At 39.3% G+C, this 22,478-nt stretch overlaps 2 protein-coding genes across 4 annotated transcripts; one reads left to right on the forward strand and one right to left on the reverse strand.

Moving 5' to 3' along the window:
* Positions 1 to 2,546: 2,546 nt before the first annotated feature.
* Positions 2,547 to 14,444, reverse strand: ZNF189 (zinc finger protein 189). Of its 3 annotated transcripts, none has more exons than XM_007456397.1 (3): positions 14,118 to 14,444; positions 13,303 to 13,384; positions 2,547 to 5,309 (listed from the first exon to the last, which is right to left on the reverse strand). In XM_007456397.1, the coding sequence occupies exons 1-3, from the start codon at positions 14,148 to 14,150 to the stop codon at positions 3,589 to 3,591; spliced, it is 1,836 nt and encodes a 611-aa protein (XP_007456459.1). In that variant the 5' UTR covers positions 14,151 to 14,444; the 3' UTR covers positions 2,547 to 3,588. The 3 variants fall into 3 exon arrangements, with proteins under 3 accessions (XP_007456459.1, XP_007456458.1, XP_007456457.1); XM_007456396.1 differs by having other exon boundaries at positions 13,303 to 13,387; XM_007456395.1 differs by having other exon boundaries at positions 13,303 to 13,429.
* A 254-nt stretch (positions 14,445 to 14,698) lies between these two features.
* MRPL50 (mitochondrial ribosomal protein L50) lies at positions 14,699 to 20,692 on the forward strand. Its single transcript, XM_007456398.1, has 2 exons — positions 14,699 to 14,813; positions 20,000 to 20,692. Exons 1-2 carry the CDS (start codon positions 14,722 to 14,724, stop codon positions 20,385 to 20,387), a joined length of 480 nt encoding a protein of 159 aa, XP_007456460.1. The 5' UTR covers positions 14,699 to 14,721; the 3' UTR covers positions 20,388 to 20,692.
* Positions 20,693 to 22,478: the final 1,786 nt, after the last annotated feature.

Below are 22,478 nucleotides of genomic sequence, written 5' to 3' on the forward strand. Positions count from 1 at the left end.
TTTTTTTGCAGTACACGGGCCTCTCACTGTTGTGGCCTTTCCTGTTGTGGAGCACAGGCTCCAGACGCACAGGCTCAGTGGCCATGGCTCACGGGCCTAGCCGCTCCGTGGCATGTGGGGTCTCCTCAGACCGGGGCATGAACCCATGTCCCCTGCATTGGCAGGTGGATTCCCAACCACTGCGCCACCAGGGAAGCCCTCAATTTAGCTTTTTTACAAAGCTACTCTATTGTCCTTGTTTTTACCATTTGAATGTAGAATAGTAAACTTTTCACCATGAATTGATAGTATTTGAGAATTGATGATCTACACTCTTCAGACACTATTTAAGCCCCTGAAAACTGGCCCTTCCCAATTTCAGAAGCTGTTCTTATAGTACTCATTGATGACTTTCTAATAATCCAATCTAAAGGACACTCTTCAACCTTTCTTTGATGTCTCTGCAGCACTCTTCTAGGTCACTTTCCTAGTTATCACTATGTACTGGGTTTTTGATACTTCTGGCTGTTCCTGTCTCCTTTGAATCTTGCCCATCCACTAAACAAGAGTGGGCCTCAGTATTCCATCTCTGGATTTTTTTTCTTGCTTATTCTTTCCTTAAATCTTACTTAATTCAGTTCTGTGTCTAAACACATGAATTCCTAAATCAACTTCTAACCTAGATCTTCCCTGTGCACCATGTCTACATCTCCAGTTATCTTCAGACATGTCTATCTCACAGATAAGCCAAACATTACACGCTCAAAAACTTTAGTAATTAATTCCTTACTCCATACCAGGTGCACTGTCCTCCCCCACCCTTTTAGTAAGAATACCAACCACCCAAACCCACCTTGAATCTTTACTCTTTTTCACCTTCCTCATCCAATTAGCAACCAGGTTTTACTCTGTATTTCTCAAGTTCATCTCCTTTCATTCCCACTGCCTTAAAGACACCACAATCTCTCAGTAGTACTACTCTAAGAGACTCTTGAAGTTAACACGAAAACCACAGGCCCTTGAATGCTTACTTTGTGCAACTTCCTGAGGATAAGATCCCCAGATCTTAAAAAGGTCAAGAGCCAATTTTTTCCCTCCTATTCACTTCCACATTGTCTCTTGAGTTAAGGTGGAGGCACCACAAGATGTGTGTTGTGTGTGTAGTATTTGGAAAGGTACACAAGGGAAGAATCTGGGGTACCAGTAATATTTAAGCTGGGTACCAGTTATATAGAGGTTTAGTTGTGAAAATTCACTGAGCTATATTCTTAAAATGCGTTCTTTTCTTATACACATCATACTTACCTACAAAGAAAACATTACCACAGGATTTCAGGAGAAATCAAGTCCTATCTCTTTAGCACTACAACTCTTGTTTATGGGCACCTTACCTCCTGCCACATTCCCATCACCAAGCAATCAGTTCACTCTGTAGCTACCAGATCCTCTCACAACTTCGTCTTCAGACAGTATTCATATTTCCTGGTACTTGTCTTTTAGTCTCATCTTAGGCATTATTTCCTCTTGAAAGATTTAACTTTCTCCTTCCCTCATCTTCTGGCACTTCATATCCCTCTCTAAAGTCCTCCGCACATATCTATCTTTTTCTTGTAAAACAGCAGTGTATTCTGCAGTGTACTTGCTTTAAAAAAAAAAAAAAATCACCTTTTTTGGCTATGATTTTTACAGCCAATGAATTGTATACATAAGCAAGAACTGTTTCGCTGTTACTGGAGTTTGGAGCTGTCACTCCAGATTTACATTCAAGGATGTTAAAAATTATGTACTTTTAGGAATATCTCAAATGACCATGGCCCCAAATTACAGTGAGGTCAACAGCCAGAACTTCTGCTCAGCAAGACAATCATACACGATACAATGCAGTTTCAGCAAAAAGCAGAGAAATGTTTTCGTGTGCATGCAGTAAAAACATACACTTGGTGTTAGGTTTTTCAAAACACAGGATTCCATCTCTGGATTTCTAAGAACCTCATTATTAGTTGTGACTCTGGGCTGGGGAACCACTGGTGCAGAACAAGTCAAACAGGGAGATTTAGGGCAGGAGGATAATTTTATTGAAAAATTAAGTGCATTATCAGCTACCTTTTGTACTTTTCACTGAGTTACAAACTCTGTTTTGAAAAGTTAACTGTATGGTAACTATGAGTACTTAATTTGAATAAGGAAGTGTACAGAGAGGTGTATTTCTACACATACCATAACATCCACATTTACGTGTGCATGCACACACACATACGCACATATTCAGAGATGGGAAGATGAAAGTTTGGAGGTGATGTTTAGAATGTCTAGGTTATAGTTGAAAGTGAGGTCTTTTGCTTAAACTATTAGGAAATTAGAATTACCGAGTCCTGGTGATTTGGAATTATATACTCAGGAACTAAAGAACCTGGATTTAACCTTAATTGAACTATCCCAGAAAAGGTGACAAGTCAGAGGTAGAACAAGTGAGACCAATTTCCTTTAAATCCTTGATTCTAATTTTTAAATGCTGTAATATATTTGACAGGATAGATGTTACACTAGAGTAACAAATAACTCTTACACAAAGCAAAAAACAAAACAGGTTTAATGATTAGAAGAGATGAATAGGTTTATAATAACCATTAACTAAGGAAGCCCTAGAACCAGAAATAAGGATTTTTAAATTGCATGCAAAGTCTAGTTACCATAAAAATCAAAGCAATACCAAAATATCTTAGCTTCCTAGCATAGACTCCAGGTCTTTTTATTTCCAACTCTTGGTAATCAAAATATTTACACTTTCACATGCTACTGGTAATGGAGGAATAAGATTTAATTTGTCAAGGACTACAAATATCTTTCACAGATTGGAGCGCACAAAAAGAACAGTGTCTTCCTCCACCTTTTTGGGCCCATCTTGGGAAAAAAGAAAAGGCACTCCCAAAGGCTCCTTGGTAACACCTTTGCTAGGTTTGTTAATTACATAATCTGTACATTTACTTTATATGTAAAATTAATGGTCCACTCATTTCACAGATCTGGGAACTACGTGGCATTGGAACTGCCTTTAACCCACATGCCAAACAACTGGATTAGACAATGACAAAAGCTTTGGATGCCAGTTTTTTTTAAAAAATGGGGATTTTGTTTCCTTGAAAACTTAAGCATATGCTTAATTATTGGACTTGGCATGCATAGCCAAACATGTCATGGAACTGAAAGAACCACCATATATTATGATGCCAGAGGACTCTGAGCAATTATGCTAGTTTTCTAACATCAGCTCCTTCCAACTCCCTTACACCAATGTAACTTTATTCTTCTCCCTTTATTAATTATAACTAAGTGCTCTGAACCTGGGTTTAACCTCTCTGCTGAAAGATTTGTAAAAGAAAGATGCTTAAATTACTGAGTCTTTCTCTATGATCCTCAAAACAAAGAGTAATGGAAATCTTCAACTGCCTGTGGGCAGCTGCCTATTATTCACAGAACCTTTAGAAACCATTTGCCTGAGGCCAAAGAGAACCTGCTTTATCACTAAATCTTGACTCACGTTGAGCCATACTGAAACTGCACTTGGGTAGCTGGTCTCAAGTCAAACCAAGCTTAAGTATTTCTCTACGTTTATTGCATCCATGTAGTGTGCAATTTTTGATGCTGAATAAGAGATATATGGCAATTGAAAGCCTCCCCACAAGCATCACATTCGTGGGTTTCTTGAATTTTCACTTCTGCATGGATCTTCTGATGGTTGACAAGGCTGCGCTGTTGACTGAAACTTTTGTCGCACTTCTCACACTTATAAGGTTTTTCTCCTGTATGTATTCTCTGATGCTGAATAAGGCCTGAGTTCCGGCTAAAGGCCTTCCCACATTCATCACATTTATGGGGTTTATTACCTGTGTGAACACCCTGATGTCGAATAAGATTACAGAGTTGACTAAAACTTTTGCCACACTGTCTGCACAGATAGGGTCTCTCACCAGTGTGGATTCTCTGGTGTTCAATAAGAAATGAGCTCCGACTGAAGCTTTTCCCACATACAGTACATAGGTAGGGCTTTTCACCAGTGTGGATTCTTTGATGTTGTACAAGATGAGCACTGACACTAAAAGTTTTCCCACATTCATCACATTTATAAGATTTTTCCTTAGGGAAGACTTCCTGCTGTATAATAAGATTGCAATTTGGATCAAAACTTTCCTTGGTTTCATTGTATGAATAAGTCTTCTCTCTGGTGTGGATTCTCTGATGCTGAATAAGACCTGAGCTTCTACTAAAGGCTTTTCCACATTCCTCACATTTATGGGGTTTGTCCCCTGTGTGAATTCTCTGATGACGAGTAAGGTTGCAAAGTTGACTGAAGCTTTTCCCACACTCTTTGCACTGATAAGGTCTTTCACCTGTATGGATCCTCTGATGTTCAATAAGGAATGAGCTCCGACTGAAGCTTTTTCCACATTCAATACAAAGAAAAGGCTTCTCACCAGTGTGGATTTTTTGGTGTTGTATAAGGTATGTACTTAATCTAAAGGCTTTCCCACATTCACCACATTTATGGGGTCTTTCCCCAGTGTGAATTCTCTGATGTTCAACAAGTAATGAATTTCGACTAAAGCTTTTCTTACATTTGGTACAGTGATAGGGTTTCTCACCAGTGTGAGTTCTCTGATGTTCAATCAGGTGTGATTTCCAGCTGAAGGCTTTCCCACAGTCACTACATTTATGGGGTTTCTCACCTGTGTGAATCCTTTGATGTTTAACAAGGCTTCTTCTCTGGCTGAAGCTCTGTTTACATTGGTTACACTGATAGGGTCTCTCTCCAGTGTGGATTCTCTGATGTCTAATAAGGGTTGAGCTCACACTAAAGGTTTTTCCACAGTAATTACACTCATAGGGCCTTTCCCCAGTGTGAATTCTCTGATGTTCAATAACAAATGAACTGCGACTGAAACTTTTCCCACATTCATTACATTGAAAAGGTTTTTCTCCCGTATGCACCCTTTGATGTTGAATGAAATGAGCCTTGCGGACAAAACCCTTTCCACATTCTTCACATTTATGACATTTCTCTTCTGAATTTGGTCTCTTACGGATAATACTAGTGTTTCCTCTGAACATTCTTTGTTCCTGGGTCAAAGATTCCCTTGGTATTTCCCATAAGAAGATTCCTCTCTGTTTATCTAACCTACCAACAAGTTCAAAGGTTTCTCTACCCATAGGATCCTGGTCAATTTCACTTTTGATTCTTGTAACTATTACACCCTGTGGTTCCACTTCTTCCTCAATTTCCTCAATCTCTTGTTTCACAGTTGGCTCCTCATCCTTATCTCTGTTCAAAACATCTGGAATGATAAATGGAAAATAGAAACATCAGCCTAGCTCTTGCCAGCAAGGAGAAACTGTCAGAAAAATAAGATAATTAAGATAAATGATCTACTATGTGCATAAAATGTAGTTTACTACATCACAGCATCCTTGTAATGATTACATTAGTTCATATACATGAAGCATTTAGAACTACCTGGGAAACAGTACAAGCTATATAAATATTTAGCATTAGTTATCTGATAAAATGAAATGTTTTTCTTGGAGAAAGGGTATGAAAAGAGTGTTTACGAGGGGGCTTCCCTGGTGGCGCAGTGGTTGAGAATCCTCCTGCCGATGCAGGGGACATGGGTTCGTGCCCCGGTCCGGGGAAGATCCCACATGCCACGGAGCGGCTGGGCCCGTGAGCCATGGCCGCTGAGCCTGTGCGTCCAGAGCCTGTGCTCCGCAACGGGAGAGGCCACAACAGTGAGAGGCCCGTGTACTGCACAAAAAAGAAAAAAAGAAAAAAAAAAAAGGACAGTTTTAGGAATTATGGGGAAGTTAGGAAGGGCATGAGAATGAATGGAGAAATGGAAACAACTTTCATTTCTTTAAAAAAAAAAAAAAAAAAAAGAGTGTTTACAAGGCACAAAATGCATCAGCAGGAGAGAGGGGGAAGGGCTGATAAATCTACAGCGAATTATGCAAGGTAAGATGGGCAAACAAAGAAGTAAAACAAGTAGTGGCAGGATAAACTAGCCTATCAAAGAAGAAAGGATAACATGGGAAGAAAACAGTAGGTTCAGGAAAATTTAGGATGAGGTAGCATTATGGGAATGTGAATAAACCAAATAACTGACAGAAAAGAACACATAAAATGATGCTGAGAAGGATAAAAGACAAAAACCAGGGGAAACAACAATTCATTCATTAATAAGAATTTATTTATTGTGATCAAAAGCATTCCAGGCATTGTATAATGAGTTAGGATTTAGAGATAAGGCAAGAAGCCCCCTACCAAATGGAATGGGTGACAAGTACAAGTGGGGAAAGAATATAATATGGTAAAGAAAATATTAAGTAAAATAGCTCCTACATCAAGAGACAAATGGCTTTTAAAAAACTGGGTTGAAGTGACATGGACTCTATGATATAGAAAAACAGGAAAAAAACCAAAAGAAACATGGTTAGAGCTAATGGAAGAAACTAAGAAAAAGAACAGTCTGTGGTAGCTTATGACTTCACCTACCACAAATACTACATTCTTCAAGTATACATAATTCTTATGCCTTTAAATATTTGACACAAGTTGGAACCATCTATTTCCAACTGAGAGTCTGCATGACATCTGAGAAATGATAAACTTGCATGTGTTGGAAGAAAGATAACATAGTGGTCTATGATACAACAGAGCAGTATAGAGGACACTTAAGTCTGCCTCTGACTTCTTTCCTGATTTTCTGTCTCTTGCTGCCTGTTGGATAACTCCATGAGAAGATTGTATCACCACCAAATTTATATTTGGCCCTAAACAATTTCCCTTTTTAGACTTCCTTTTTTCTTTCAATTTTCTAGTCTTCTAACTGTGGAGTCATCTTTGAATTTTCTTTTCACTTACTTCAGTCATTATTTTATTCCAAAAAACTTCTTCTTATTTCCCTAAGAAACTTTATTTCTGCCTAAGTCTACTTATAGTGCTCTCTCTCAAATTCACTTTCAGTACACTGTGTTTTCTTTCACTCAATGAAAAAGTAAGAGAGAACTCCCTCACCATTCTACCTCCTACCTATAAAATTACCTTCAGTGGTACATGAAGATATATCCCATTCTTATCCAAGGCTAATTCATCTACTCTCTCTTGATCCCACTTGCCTCTGGGCACTTGTTCAGTTATTACCATTTCTTCCTCTCTCTTCAATCTGTATTCTCCATTGACACCTTCCTACCAACATACAAATATATCCAACTTTATCCTGAAACCTGAAATCCTTTTCTAGATGAAATCCAAGCTTTGAAAAAAATCTTAACACTGTCCCTCTCCGTTTCCTATGTTTTCAATGACCAACCTCTTCCCATTCAATCTATTCTACAACCTACTAAAAAATCTGATTTCTGTTTCCAGAATCTAGAGAAACTTCTCATTAAATCACCAATGACTTTCAAGTAACAAATACAATGGACATTTTTTGTCCTTATTTTACTCAGCAGCATCTGATACTGTGGACTCTTCCTGTTTCTTGACACTGTTTTTGTTCCTGTGCTATTATATTCTAGGTCCCTCCCTACTTCTTTTCTTTGCCCTTTTCTAATACATTTCCCTCATGTATTTCTCTTCCTTTGTCAACTGTTTAAGGTTATTGTTAGCCATGTTTACATCCTTATCTTGCTCTATATACACACCCTCTGAATACTGCCACTTAAATGTCTCAAAAAGAGCTCACAATTAACATGACCATCATCATTTACTGTCATGTCTGTCTCCACCTCTAATCATCTTCCCTAGAGAGGCATCACCGTCCATCACACTAAAGTCCCAAAGCAGGAAATCATCCTAGATTTCTCCCTTTTTCTTACCATTAATCAATGACCAAAATCAATGATTCTACTCTTTAGCATTTGCCTTCTCTCTCTGTTTTCCTTGGATTATTGCAAAAGCCATCTAATAATCCTTGGCTCTTGTCTTTAGGCTGTATCTATTTCACTGAATCCAGAGAGATTTTCATAAAATGGAATTCTAATCATGTCACCACCTATATATAGATTCACTAGCACTCCATTATCTCTAAAATCAAATCAAATCCCTTTACACAATGATGCTCAGCACTTCATGAGGTCTCTTAAGCTTTAATTCACCCTCCTACCCGTGCTCTCACACTTTAAGTGGGCAAATTGCTTGTGCTTTAGTCTTTTATGCCATTTCTTGGCATCTCTCATTTATGAAATGTCCACCAACATTGTTTACTTTGGAAACTCTTGGTTTCTCTTTAAGATTCAGTGCAAAGCAACAGTTCCTCTATAAGGCCTTCACTTAGTCCAATAGATGATTTAAGTGCTCTGTTTTTGATCACCAGCTCTTGTCCATGACTGCATTATAGTATTATTACACTGTACTTTTAACTGTTTGTCTTTTCCATTGGATTGTAAGTTCTTTTTGAGAAGGTAAAGTTTCTTCATAATGCTTACCCAGTGGATATTGTTCCAGGGTTTTACTCAAAGGAATAATACAAAATTACATTATTTGCAGATGATATGAACACCTACCCAAAATTCCTAAAAGAATTAAATGAAATATAATAGTGATGACAGGACTGACATATAAAACAAATACTGGTTCTTACTACCAAGGATAACCAGTTAGTAAATATTATAGAAAAATAAAATATGCTCTTCATGATAATAAAACCCATAAAACCTAGGATTGTATCTATAAGAAATGCAAGATTCATAAAAATAATCCATACAATTTTTCTAAAGGACATAGACAATTAAATAGAGTCAACCAAATTGCTAAAGAGATTCAACATTATAAGGATCTTATTTCTTCCCAAACCAACCAACAAACCTAACTGTATTCCAACAAAAATCCCACGAGCCAGTTAAAAAAAGCCCAAGTAATCTAAATTTCAACCAGAAGAATGCAGAAAACTAGTTAAATACAGTTGACCCTTGAACAACATGAGGGTTAGGGGCACTGACCCTCCACACTGTTGAAAATCCATATATAACTTTACAGTTGGCCCTCCATATCCATGGTTCTGTACCCGTGGATTCAACCAACCACAGACTGTGTAGTACTGTACTACGTATTTAGTGAAAAAAAAAAAAAATGTATAAGAGAACTCAAGCATTTCAAATCCGTGTTGTTCAAAGGTCAACTGTATACCCTGAAAGAGAATATGAGTGACTTAATCTTACCAGACATGAAATATAATGTATTGCTGAAGTAAATAAAACAGAGAGGCACCAGCATGAAAACAAATAGGTCAAACAGAAAGACAGGTAAAATAAGTGGGTCTAGGCTTCCACACATGGCAGCCTAGAAATGACTAGCCATTAGACCTGGGCTTGGTAGCTATAACCACCTTCTGAGGTATCTGCCGTGCTTGTATGTTCCCATCCTCTGGTCATAGCTAATTTTTCTAGAGTACACAGTTGCCTCTCAGTTTTCTAGGTAAAAGAATGAGAGAATGGGGAAGGACTTGCATTCCTAGGACTAGCACAGTGCTTTATAATTATTTATCAAATGAATGAGTAGTGGAACAAATAATTGGAAAGAGACTATAATTAAAGGAGGAAAACAGTGAATTTAAGGTCTTACAGGTACAGCAATTCCCAATTCTGTCAAGGTCCAATCTGGCTTAAGTTGTCTGGCGATAAGTCATTAAAACCAAAGAAGTCTATTTCAGCTGAAAGAACTGAAAGATCAAGAACTAAGAAATCAAGCTGTCAGCTGTATCATCAATATAGTTCCTAAAGTTTTTAAAGAAAAATAGAAAGGATAGGTATGACTTAAGAGGCAAAATTACAAAGCTAGATGAGTTGTGTTGAGTAGAGCAACAGGATGAAGTGGAGGAAAACACTATAGTGGAATAGTTTTTAGTAATCGTAATCTCTCATCAAGGGAGCACTCATCAAGGGGATGGATATAGAGTTTACAGAGAGGACGAACAGGTTGTGGGGGGAGAAATAATAACTGATGAAGAGCTGTATTTCAGCTACAATAAAGAAGACAGCCTAAAAGTAGGAGATCACAGATGGGCTCACTGCCATTTTACAGTACTAGGCACAGGCAAGGCTGGGCATTTGCCTGGTATTATCAACCAGGGCACCATATGGGTGGAAAAAGCTGTCAGTGACTCAGAGATACCACAGCTAAATGGAAAAAAATACCTAGCCTGACATGGCTGGAGACTGAAGTGGTATCCTGGAAATAACAGATGAGGCTAGAAAGCTAGGCGGGGGCTGTATAACGAGGTGCTAGTATGTAGGACAAAAAAATTAAGATTTTTATCCTTTAAGCTGTCAGAAATCACCAAAAGTTATAAGCAGTTAACTAACACAAAATCACTTTGGTGGCAGTAAAGAGAACATATTAGAATAAAGGGAAACTGGAAGCACAGGGCTAGTTTACAGGCTAATGCAATAATTTTGTCAAAAGATATTGAATCTTAATTATATTCACTCAGTCACCCAAATATTTAAGAAGCATATAATACATGCCTGGCTCTGTGCTAAGTGCTGGAGAAATCAAATGAAAAAAAAAATACAGTTACTGTCCTCTTGAAGATCAGTCTGTTTAGAGAAATAACATAATGATTATAGTACACTGAAATAAATTCAACAATGGAAGCGTATACAAGATAGCACAGAGAAAGGAGTACTTAATTCTGAAGAGGAGGCCCTTGAGATCTTAGTGGATTATCTGAGTTATTTATGTGGTCTTCAAAAGGAGATGACTAAGAAGGTGGAGTTCAAAGGAGAAGATAATGACAATGATGATGAAGATAACAATTGACATTTATATTGTACTTACTACATGCTGGTTAGTGTCCTAAATGCTTTACATATATTAACTGAGTTAATGCTCATAATAATCCTAAGAGGTAAGTGCTATTATTATTTACATTTTACATATAAAAAAAAAAGAAGCAGGCACAGAAAGGTTAAGTCACAAGGCCAGTAAGTGGTGGAATCAGGATTTTTTACTTGGACAGTTAGGCTCCATACTACCTCTCTTAAGTAGAGATTAAGATTTGGGACTTACCATCACATAGCAGTAGCTGATGACCTGAGTGTAAATAAGGTCTGCCAAAGAAGGTATATAGTCTGAGAGGAAGTCTGAGAATGCAAGACAATAGAAGGAAGCAATAAAAAGTTTCAAATATCTATAGAGAAGAATTAAATACAGTCCAAAAAGAGTCTACTGCATTTGATAATTGGATTATTACAGACCAATGTTAAACAACTGAAGGCAAGTGGCAGAGGCACAAAAAGGGGATTAGAGATAATGGGAGGTAAAGAAGTAGAGAACACACCTTAACTACTCTTAGAAAAATCTGGCTGTGAAGCAAACAAGTAGTAGGTTACAGGGAGCAGCAAGAGAGACTGTGGCTCAAAGGAGAGTTCTAGAGCCACGAACATATCTATCATCAGAATAAAGGTACTAGGGGAGAAAGAATAGAGACTGAAACTATAAGAAAAAAAAAAGACTGATAAATTCTTGGAGAATGTGAGAAGATAGGCAACCTTAAGTGTGCAGTGAGGGGCAGAAAACTTGAGAGTTCATGTGTAGTGGCCACTATCTTCTCTGTGAAACAGAAGGTGAGGTCCACCACTGAGTGATGGACGCAAGGAAAACTGTCTAAGTTTTTGGAATAGTCACTAACAGGAACAGGGGCATGAGCAAATCAATGATAAAAAATTTGCTGAAATGTAAAAACCCAGTGGAGACTAGAAGAAAGAAAAGCCATGTATATATACAGGGCACCAATCCGTTCGGATAAAAAATTTCTCTTGCTGTGTTTAGCAACTCAGGTAGGAGAAAAGAAAAGGCAGATTTTATAATCAGTACAGGATTTGAAGTTTGCAGAATGGGTAGAACATAATGACAACGTGGCAAGAGAGCATGCTGGTGATCATTTTATATATAGGTCCATGGATTAGATAAGGAGGTGAAGTCAGGAGGGGATCGAGAGCCTGGGGGAAAAAAGAAGTCAAGGAACAGGAAAGATTAAGAATAAATAGGTTTGGACTTCCCTGGTGGCGCAGTGGTTAAGACTCCGCCTGCCAATGCAGGGGACACAGGTTCGATCCCTGATCCAGGAAGATCCCACATGCCACGGAGCAACAAAGCCCGTGTGCCACAACTGCTGAGCCTGTGATCTAGAGCCCACGAGCCACAACTACTGAACCCGTGTGCAACAACGACTGAAGCCCACGCACCCAGAGCCCGTGCTCCTCAACAAGAGAAGCCACCGCAGTAAGAGCACTGCAACAGAGGAGTCCCTGCTCGCCGTAACTAGAGAAAGCCCACCCACAGCAACGAAGACCCAATGCAGCCAAAAATAAATAAATAAATTTATTAAAGGAAAAAAAAAAAGAATAGGTTTGGTAGGAGAAGTAGACAGGTAAGAATTTACAGTAAGCTCCACATGGGCAGAGATCATGTCTGTTTTGGTAACCCCTATTTAGTTATAGTCGATAAACATCTGCCTGAATAAAAATAAGATATTGGTCAAAGTATAAGATATTGGGGTTTAAGATTTGCCTGTAATGACAAAATTGAGGGTATGATCATTGATGTGAGGTGCTGAATAAAAATGGAAAGCAGGGTCCCTGAAGACAATATGGTCAAGATACAGTGAGGCTGAAGTAATGACAGCATGATCAATGGTATGGGTTAGCAAAGAGAAGATTCTGAAGTGTGACAAAATCTACATGTGAGGAACCAAAAAAAGCTGACAGATGATAGTGAAAAGGAATTGAGAGGGTAGGGCAAGACAGCTGAGACCTCAAAAGAGAGAAACTGTTTGAAGGTGGAAAACGAATGCTTTGGGAACAGCACTGAAAAGTTAGGAGAACAATTATTTTTCCCTTTCAGCCTTGAGACAAAGGATAAGAGGAAGGAAGAGGATGTAGGAGAATAAGCAGCCCCTGCCAGAGAAGTGGTGTCCTTGGGAAAGTGCCAGCTTTCAGTTAAGGCCAAGGAGGGGTAGGGAACATTATGTGAAGAGGAACAGGGGCTCCAGAAGGCAGAGTGAAAACGGGTGGGAGGAAAGCAGTGGGAGGATGAGCCAGGAGGGAAAGTACAGAGCAATATGGGAATGAGATTACAAAGATAGGAAGCCAGAAAAGCTTGTAGTTTGGTCATTGCAAGAACGGTAGGGATAAGAGTCATGGAAACAATTCATGGCTGAAAGGTTTGAATCAGAACTCTGGAACAAATCAGTTTGGTACGGTGCTAGTTCAAGTGTTCTGATTTCTTATAGTTTCTTAGATATTTTCATCAGAGAAACAGCAGATTCTTACCCAGTGAGACCAGGTTTCCGTAGTTCTCCATCATGACATCTTTATACAGGCTTCTCTGAGCTGGATCCAGATAATCCCACTCCTCCTGGGTAAAAAACACAGCCACATCCTCAAATGTCAGCAACCCCTGAAACAGTATGATTTCTGTAGTCAGTTCTTGTCTCAAGGACAATTCTACCACTGAAAGTAGCAGAAACAATCACTTGTCAGGGCCCGGTAGGCTAGGAGGAACATGATACTAAGAGTTCCAAATGGGGCCCAATTCTGGGAACCGACAGAATTCAGACAAGCACGTCAAATTAGAGGATAACTGAGCTGGATCTTTGTCCTCTGTAGTGAGGAACCTAAGGATAAGGCTTTCTGATTTACTCATTATGCCCTAATATTTGAATTTTAGTAAGCTGCCCCAAGGCCTTCCCAAGTTTCCTGCACCTTATTGCCCCGCTCGACTCTCTACAAGCACTGCCTTGAGACCTGTTTCAATTCAGATTTCTCCAAGCGTCTACTTTGGGTCCAGGCATCTCGGCAGGTGTAGAAGACACAGGGGAGGATCAAAAAAGATACCTCACCTGGAAACACTCGTAAATGAAAACGTTAATTTGGAGCATTACCAATTTTCTTTAGCTGATTTATCAAGTCGCTCTTGAAAAACGGAGCCAGTGGTCAGTTTGATCGCGAACGGCGCCCCAGTGTATCAGGGGGTATTCACTGCACCGCGCTGGCCCTCAAGACCGCGACCCGAGAGGTGGGGGGGCGGTGGCGCGGCCTAGCTCGGGAACGGCGAGAGAACGGGGATACCCGGAGGGGCGACTTACCTTTGGCTCTGGCGGGGGGCTAGGCGAGGCCATCTCTCGGACAGAAAATCAGGGCAGGAATCCGGGGTGGCCGCACGAAAAGGAGCCTCTGGCAAGGCCTACCCGGCCGCTGAAGATTAGGCCCGAAGAAGGCGAGGTCTCCAGGCTGGATCTGGCCAGGTCCTGCCTCGGACCCCGAGCGGTCACGACCCCAGCAGCATGTCAGATGCGCTACTTGGCCGCCCCCACCCCGAAACCCCTCCCCTGCCTGGCTGCGCCGCTTTCAGGCCTCGCTAGAGCCTCCTCCCGGTTGCCAGTTCCTACTGCTTTCAGCCAAAGAACGCTATGCTCGCCCGCCCCCGGACCAGAAGGCGTCACCCGGAACGTTCCCGGGGCGCCCCTCAACTACAACTCCCGTCATGCTACGAGAGAACTCCTGGGTCCAGCCTCCCCCGGCAATGGCTACCGAACTACACTTCCCGGAGTGCAAAGGGTGAGGGAGCCGCTGGTAAGTCTTAACCGAGGAAAAAGGGAACACTTGCCACTAAGCTTACATTTGATTGGCTGGTCTTGCGGCGTCACTGCCGGCTGGGGGCGGAGCTCTGTCCTGAAGCTCTCATGGAACATGGCGGGTCTCTGGGCGTGTGGCGTTGCCAGAAGAAGCTTCGCGTGGATAGTCTCAGGGGCGTCACGCAGAGAATTTTGGTCTCGATTCAGGTAAAGTGGAAGGTTAGACCGTGGGTCATGCTAACGGAGAGTAAGGAGAGAAACTGAGAAGGATGAACTAAGACGGGACCCTGGTCCTGCGCCACCAGGGAAGGGGCAGGAAAGTGAGTGAGGGTTCTGAGCTCAGAAGCTTCAGCGCCGGTTTCCGCGAGCGGTGGGGTCCCGTCACTTCTTTTGGCATAAGTTTACTCATCTTAGAACCGAAATACCACCCCCTTACCCTTCCACTTTACTCGTTAATTTATTGAGTAAACCGTACTGACCGTGTGTTCCAGACACAGAGTGTAGTGTGGTGTCGGGAAACAAGTGACTCATTTGGGACGAGCAACTCAGGAACATGAATGTGAAAGTATTCGATGAACTAAATTCATTTGCGGGGTATATTTCTTCACAAGCAAGATTCAGAGATGAAGTGCAATCTCCTCATTTTGTTCGTTCATTGATTCACTCAGCAAATGGTTTTTAGACAGGTGTCCTGGCCCAGTATTTCTCTAAGTAGGATACAGCAGCGGAAACAAAATCCCTTCTCAAAGCATAAAGTACTCTGGGCAAGAGGAAACTGAGGCCGCACAGAAAGGGAGTATTTTGCTAAAAGTCAGAAAGTAAGTTTATGACAGAGCTGGATCTGGAACCCAGGCCTCTTAACTCCCCATCTACTGTTTTTCCCACAATACCATGTGGAGTTTTGTAAAGGTAAGTCCATTTGACTCAGTGTTAGGACATCAAAATTTGTAGGAACCTTAGGGTTCCAATATATGCCCTCTTAGATTTCAAAGAAAAACTCCTTCAATGCAAAAGGGTTTTTATCATCAGCTTATGCATTTATTAGCTTCCCCTCTATTTTGGTTAATATATTTATCTCTCAAATCTCCTTCAAGTTTGTTTCGTTCGCTCATTCAACAAGTATTTCTAGAGTGTCTACTATATGCTGGGCATCTAGGTGTGAGGGATACAGTTGTTAATAAGACAGACTAAATCTTTGTCTTCATAGAGCATATGTAATGGCGGAGGAAAAAATGCACAAATATAATTTCAGAAAGTGGTAAATTATGAAGAAAACGAGAGCACAGGCGTGTATCTTGGAGGTATTGCGGTTTGTTTTCAGACCACGGTAATAAAGTGAGGCTCTCAAAGCATGTTATACAAATTTTTTGGTTTCCCAGTGCACATAAAGTTATGCTTACACTGTACTGTAGTGTGTTTAATGTGCAATAGCATTGTGTCTAAGAAAACAATATACATGCCTTAGTTAAAAAAATACTTTATTGCTAAAAATGCTAACCATCATCTGAGCCTTCAGAGAGTCATAATCTTCTTTTCTGGTGGAGGGTCTTGCCTTGATGTTGATGGCTGATGATAGTTCAGGGTGGTGGTTGCTGAAGGTTGGGGTGTCTTGCAATTTCTTAGTATAAGACAACAAAGTTGGCATTGATTGACTCTTCCTTGAATGATGATTTTTCTGTAGCATGCAATTCTGTTTGATAGCATCTTGCCCACAGTAGAACGTCTTTCAATATTGGAATCAATTCTCTCAAACTCTACGCTTTCTTTATCAACTAAGTTTTTGTAACGTTTTAAATCCTTTGTTGTCTTTTCAACAATCGTCGCAGTATCTTTAGCCCGAGTAGATTCCATCCCAAGAAACTATTTTCTTTGCTTATCCATAAGAAGCAACTCTTCGATGATGGGGTTTTATCATGAGATTTCAGCAATTCAGTTACATCTTTAGGGTCCACTTCTAATTCTAGTTCTCTTGCTATTTCTACTACATTTGCAATTACTTCTTCACTGATGTCTTGAACCCCTGAAAGTCATCCGTGAGGGTTAGAAACTTCCAAACTCCTGTTTATGTTGATATTTTACCTCTTCCCATGAATCACGAATATTCTTTTTTTTTTTTACGAATATTCTTAACGGCATCTAGAGTGATGAATTATTTCCAGAAGGTCTTCAACTGACTTTGACTAGATCCATCAGAGGAATCGTTATCTATGGCAGCTGTAGCCTTACAAAATGTATTTCTTAAATAATAAGACTTGAAAGTAAAAATTACTCCTTGCTGCATGGACTGCAGAATGGATGTTGTATTAGCACACGTGAAAACAGCATTAATCTCGTACGTCTCCATCAGGGAGCTCTTGGGTGACCAGTTGCATTGTCAATGAGCAGTAATATTTTGAAAGGAATCTTTTTTTCTGAGCAGTAGGTCTCAACGGTGGGCTTCAAATATACAGTAAACCATGTTGTAAACAGATGTACTGTCTTCCAGGCTTTGTTGTTCCATTTATAGAGCACAAGCAGAGTAGATTTAGCATAATTCTTAAGGGCCCTAGCATTTTCAGAATGGTAAATGAGCATTGGTTTTAACTTCAGGTCACCAGCTACATGAGTCTCTAGCAAGAGTCAGCCTGTCCTTTGAAGCTTTGAAGCCAGGCATTGACTTCTCCTCTCTAGCTATGAAAGTCCTAGATGACATTTTCCAAAAGAAGGCTGTTTTGTCTACATGGAAAATCAATTATTTAGTGTAGCCACCTTCATCATCTTAGCTAGATTTTCTGGATAACTTGCTGCAACTTCTACTTGCTGCTTCACCCTGCACTTTTATGTTATGGGGACAGCTTCTTTCCTTAAGCCTCATGAACCAGCCTCTGCTAGCATCAGACTTTTCTTCTGCAGCTTCCTCACCTTTCTCAGCCTTCATAGAATTGAATAGAGTTGGGGCCTTGCTCTGGATTAGGCTTTGACTTAAGGGAATATTGTGGCTGGTTTGATCTTCTATCCAGACCTCTAAAACTTTCTCCACATCAGCAGTAAGGCTGTTTTGCTTTGTTAATATTTGTGTGTTCACTAGAGTAACACTTTTAATTTCCTTTAAGAACTTTTTCATTGCATTCACAATTTGGCTAACTGTTTGGGCAAGAGGCCTAGCTTTCAGCCTATCTTGGCTTTCAACATGCCTTCCTCACTCAGCTTAATCATTCTAGCTTTTGATTTAAAGTAAAAGATGTGCAACTATTCTTTTCATTTGGACACTTATAGGCTGATGAAGCGTTACTAATTGGCGTGATTTCAGTATTGTGACTCAGAATAGGGAGGTCAAGGAGAGGGAGAGAGACCAGGTAACAACCAGTTGGTGGAGCAGTCAGAACACACACAACATTTATCAATCAAGTTTGTTGTCTGTATCAGCATGGTTTGTGACACCCCAAAACAGTTACAATAGTAAGTCAAAGATCATTGGTCATCACCATAACAAATATATCAAAAAAGTTTGAAGTATTCTATGAATTCCCAAAATGTGACAGACACGAAGTGAGCAAATGCTGTTGGAAAAATGGCGCCTGTAGACTTGATTGATGCAGGGTTGCCACAGAACTTAAGCTTTTAAAGAAACACAATATCTGCGAAGTGCAATAAGATGAGGTATGCCGGTATAAGAGATTACTGAGATGAAAGGAATAGATTACATTTCATTATGATGAGATGTGACTGGAGTAGTTTGAGGAGAAAATGGGAGGTGAGGAAGTAGAGACTATAAGCATAGTCAACTCTTTTGGGAAGTTTTGTTATAAAGGAAGCTGGAGTGGAACATGGAATCTGGGGAGAATTTCCTTTAAAGATGGGAGATCCTACAGCATATTTGTGTGTCATGGGGATACTCTAGTAGATAGGGAGAAATTGGTAAAGAATTGATGCAGAAAGAGGGATAAATAGCTGGAAGAGTCTTTGAGTAGGCACAGAGGAATAGTGTTACAAACGATTTTCTTGACTAGACATTGTTCATTTCTGGTACCCTCCAATTTCTGTAGGGATGACCAATCCCAATCAGATGCCAACTCCATAGAAGACAGTTAGTTTATGAACATATAAGCACTGAAATAATGTGTCAAGACAGATTCCTTCACATTGGCCCATGTACTCAGTAATAGTTACACAAGCAGTTTTAAAGGACCCCAAAATCAATAAACAGATCTCCATATTCAGGAGTTTATAATCTGGCACAGTGGTTCTTAACTGGGGACAGTTCTGCCCATCAGGGGACATTTGACCATATCTTTTGTGTATTATGACTGGAGGACAGGAGTGCTACTGGCATTTAGTGGGTAGAGGCCAGGGATGCTGCTGAGCAACCTGCAGTGATCAGGATAGCTTCCCGCAACAAAGAATTGTCCAAAATGTCAATAATGTTTGGGCTGAGAAACCCTGATCTAGTAAGAGAAGTAGAATATAAATAAAATTAAAACTCAGGTAGGATGCAGTATGCTCTGAGAGCAATATATAGTGCTCTGATATATGTGGAATCTTAAAAAAAAAGGATACAGATGAACTTACTTACAAAGCAGAAATAGACCTACAGACATAGAAAACAAACTTACGGTTACCAAAGGGGAAAGTGAGGGAGAGGGATAAATTAGGAGGTTGGGATTAACACATACACACTACTATATATAAAATAGGTAACTAACAAGGATGTAATGTATAGCATAGGGAATTCTATTTTGTAATAACCTATAAGGAAAAGAATCTGAAAGAGAATATATATATAAAACAATCACTGTACTGTACACTTGAAACTAACATGACGTTGTAAATCAATTATACTTCAATTTTAAAAAAGTACTATGAGAGATCAGAGAAGCTTACAGTTATACTTGATTGGGGAAATCAAGTAAAGCTTGAGAGAGAAGAGTTTTTTCCCAGGACTTAAAGGATAAATAAGATTTCTATAAGTGGAGAAGAAAGATAGTTATTTCAGATAGGATGTAACTTGAGCTAACGTGATATCAGGAAAGTGGGAAACAGAACGTAGTTTAGTTTGGGTAAGGCATAGAATGTATATGGGAGATTAGTGGGAGATGAGGTTAGAGAGGTAGATTGGGTTTGGATCTGGGAGGACCAGGAATCCTAGCGGATTTACCTTCTTCACCCATTCATGGGAATTCTTATAGCATGTAAAATATGAAATTAGTTTTTGTTTTCTCTTTGTGGCAGTTTAGTTCAACTATAAACTTCCAAGGGCAGGGGCCTATCTGACTCTTCTCTCAACACTGCCCAGAAGAGTAGTAAGTGTGCAGTATATTGATTTAAATTGATGGGCAAAATTAGGTCTTCTGTTGGTCAGCTTCTTTAATGCAGTGAACTAAAGATTCACATATTTTTTTTTTTGATCATTCCAGAAAAGAGAAACAGCCAGTGGTGGCTGAGACAGTAGAAGAGGTGAAGAAAGAACCTGTTCTGGTGTGTCCACCCTTACGAAGCCGAACATACATACCACCCGAAGATCTCCACAGTCGTTTGGAATCTCATGTCAAAGAAGTTTTTGGTTCATCTGTTCCTGACAATTGGCAGGACATCTCCCTGGAAGATGTTCATCTGAAGTTCAGCTTCTTGGCACGTTTAGCTGATGACTTGGGCCATGCAGTGCCTAACTCCAGGCTTCACCAGATGTGCAGGGTCAGAGATGTTCTTGATTTCTATAATGTGCCTGTTCAGGATAGATCTAAATTTGACGAACTTATTGCCAGTAATCTGCCTCCCAATTTAAAAATCACTTGGGGTTACTGAGCAGTTTAAAGGAGGAACATGTTGAAATAATTTTTTTTCCACCTGAGAAGGGGGCTGCTTATCAGACATTTTGATACTTTACCATGTGAAATGCTGTCAGAACTGGTCTGTAAATCCACTTTTCTCTGTGGAAGGATGTATCATCTCCCTTTTTTTTTAATCATCATGAATTGACAAATATTTTCTTTTCACATTTGCTGAAACTTTTTTTTAATGGAACCATGTCATTAATAATTCATGAAAATATATATTATATAACAAGGTAACATTTATAAAAGAAACATAAAAATCTGTGTCGTGTATTATGAAAGTTGTTTCAGTATTCACTTTACTGTATAAGTAGAAATAGTAGAAAATAATACTGTTCAATCTAGATTAATCTCTTGGAATTAAAGTAGATTTCTTAAAGTGTGTTTGTAATTTTTTTAATGTGAAATTTGCTTTTCTGCCTTGTCATTTTCTTAATTTGAGTATTATAAATGAAAAAGTTAGACTATGTGTTATTTTGGTAAAAATAGAACAGATTTTATACCTAAATGAATATTCTCTTCAAAGGAGATGATGTTTATTTCAAACCCTTTTTCTTTTCTGTAACTTTTAAAAAGTGGCCTTGAGTACTTATGAGTATCCACTAGGGTGATAAGTCTGCAGACTTTCATGTACTTAATTTGTAGAAATTACTCAAATAGTGAGCTAACCAGATGATTCTGAATGATAAAAAATGAGAAAGTGATAAAATTAGGAATTACTCTTTCAGACTTCAGATATGGCTAGAGAGTAATGACACAAGAAGAAGGAATTGCTTCTATTTTATCTTGACTACAAATAATTCTGAAAGAAAAGTGATAGGTTTTAAACAAAGGAAATTGTATTTATTTTCTTTTCTAGGGTGACTCCTTTGAAGAGGGAAGAAATTAGTTGGATATATAAATTCTGGTATGTTTATTAGAAAAATAAGTTGCAGTATGGTCTTGCCCTATAAATGTCATCAGTGGACAATTAGATTTTCAATAACCTCTACAGTGAAGAACTTCAGAAGTACCTGGAATGTCAAAGTGTTTGGAGCCCTGGAACTTAAACATTAGAGCTGTTTATCCCTTCTGCTTCTATGTGAAATGGGTTCAGCGTGGAAACATTTGAATTTCATATACAGGATTTGATTATCTCGTTTCCCACACAACTTTTACTTCTAATCTGGAGACACAGAAAAATGTGCAAAGGGCAAGGTGGAAGTAAGAGATGGTGAGGGCAGTGTGGAAAAGCACTTGGTTTCATGTGGAGAGCTGCAAAGCCAGCATTCATGTAAATGTTAGGGCTAAAGAAATTATTCCTTCGTAACCTGGAGTAATTTCTCAAAATTTAATGTGCTTATGAATCACTTGGGATCTTTTAAAAATGCAGATTCTGATTCTGTAGGTCAAAAGTGGGTTTTGAAATTGTCTATAAAGCCCCTAGGTTATTCTGATGATGTTTTGAGTATCATGACCCTAGAAGCTAGTATTGAGGTGGGAGACAAGTACTGCCCCCTGAAACAGCAGTCCTGGAACGTTTAGCTGGCAGGGAAGGTAAACTGCACATTCATCAATAACTCTAGAGGACATCACTGGTTTAGAGCCCAATATAATATATCAGAATAATGACCTATAGTTTTCCTGGAAAGATTAAATTAGGTTTTCTAACTTGTTTCCTGAGATAACTAAAAACATATGATATAAAAGGTTTACTTTTTTAAAAATTAAATGATTACTATATAAAAGTGTTAGCAGTTTTACTCTGTTGGGCCGTTGAACTCAGTGTGTATGCTTACATAAAAACTAATAAAATAGAGATTCAGGGTTAGAATGGATGGTCTTACACAAACAGTGCTAAATAACAAAGATTCAACTGATTAATTAGAAGATTCTAATTGGCTTTATTAAATGATTCATGAATCAGGCAGCATCCCCTCCAGCAATAGAGAGCTGCTCTGTTGAGCTTCAGAAAAGGAAAGGTTTTTAAAGGCAGAGAGGGAGCAGAGAAAAGGAAATTACTAGAAAAATGCATTGTTTTTAGGCAAGGTCACCCTCTTTAAGGGGAATGGATAGGGTCTAT

This window comes from Lipotes vexillifer, unplaced genomic scaffold (genome assembly GCF_000442215.2).
Source record: "Lipotes vexillifer unplaced genomic scaffold, Lipotes_vexillifer_v1.1 scaffold607, whole genome shotgun sequence".
NCBI classification, from domain to species: Eukaryota; Metazoa; Chordata; class Mammalia; order Artiodactyla; family Lipotidae; genus Lipotes; species Lipotes vexillifer.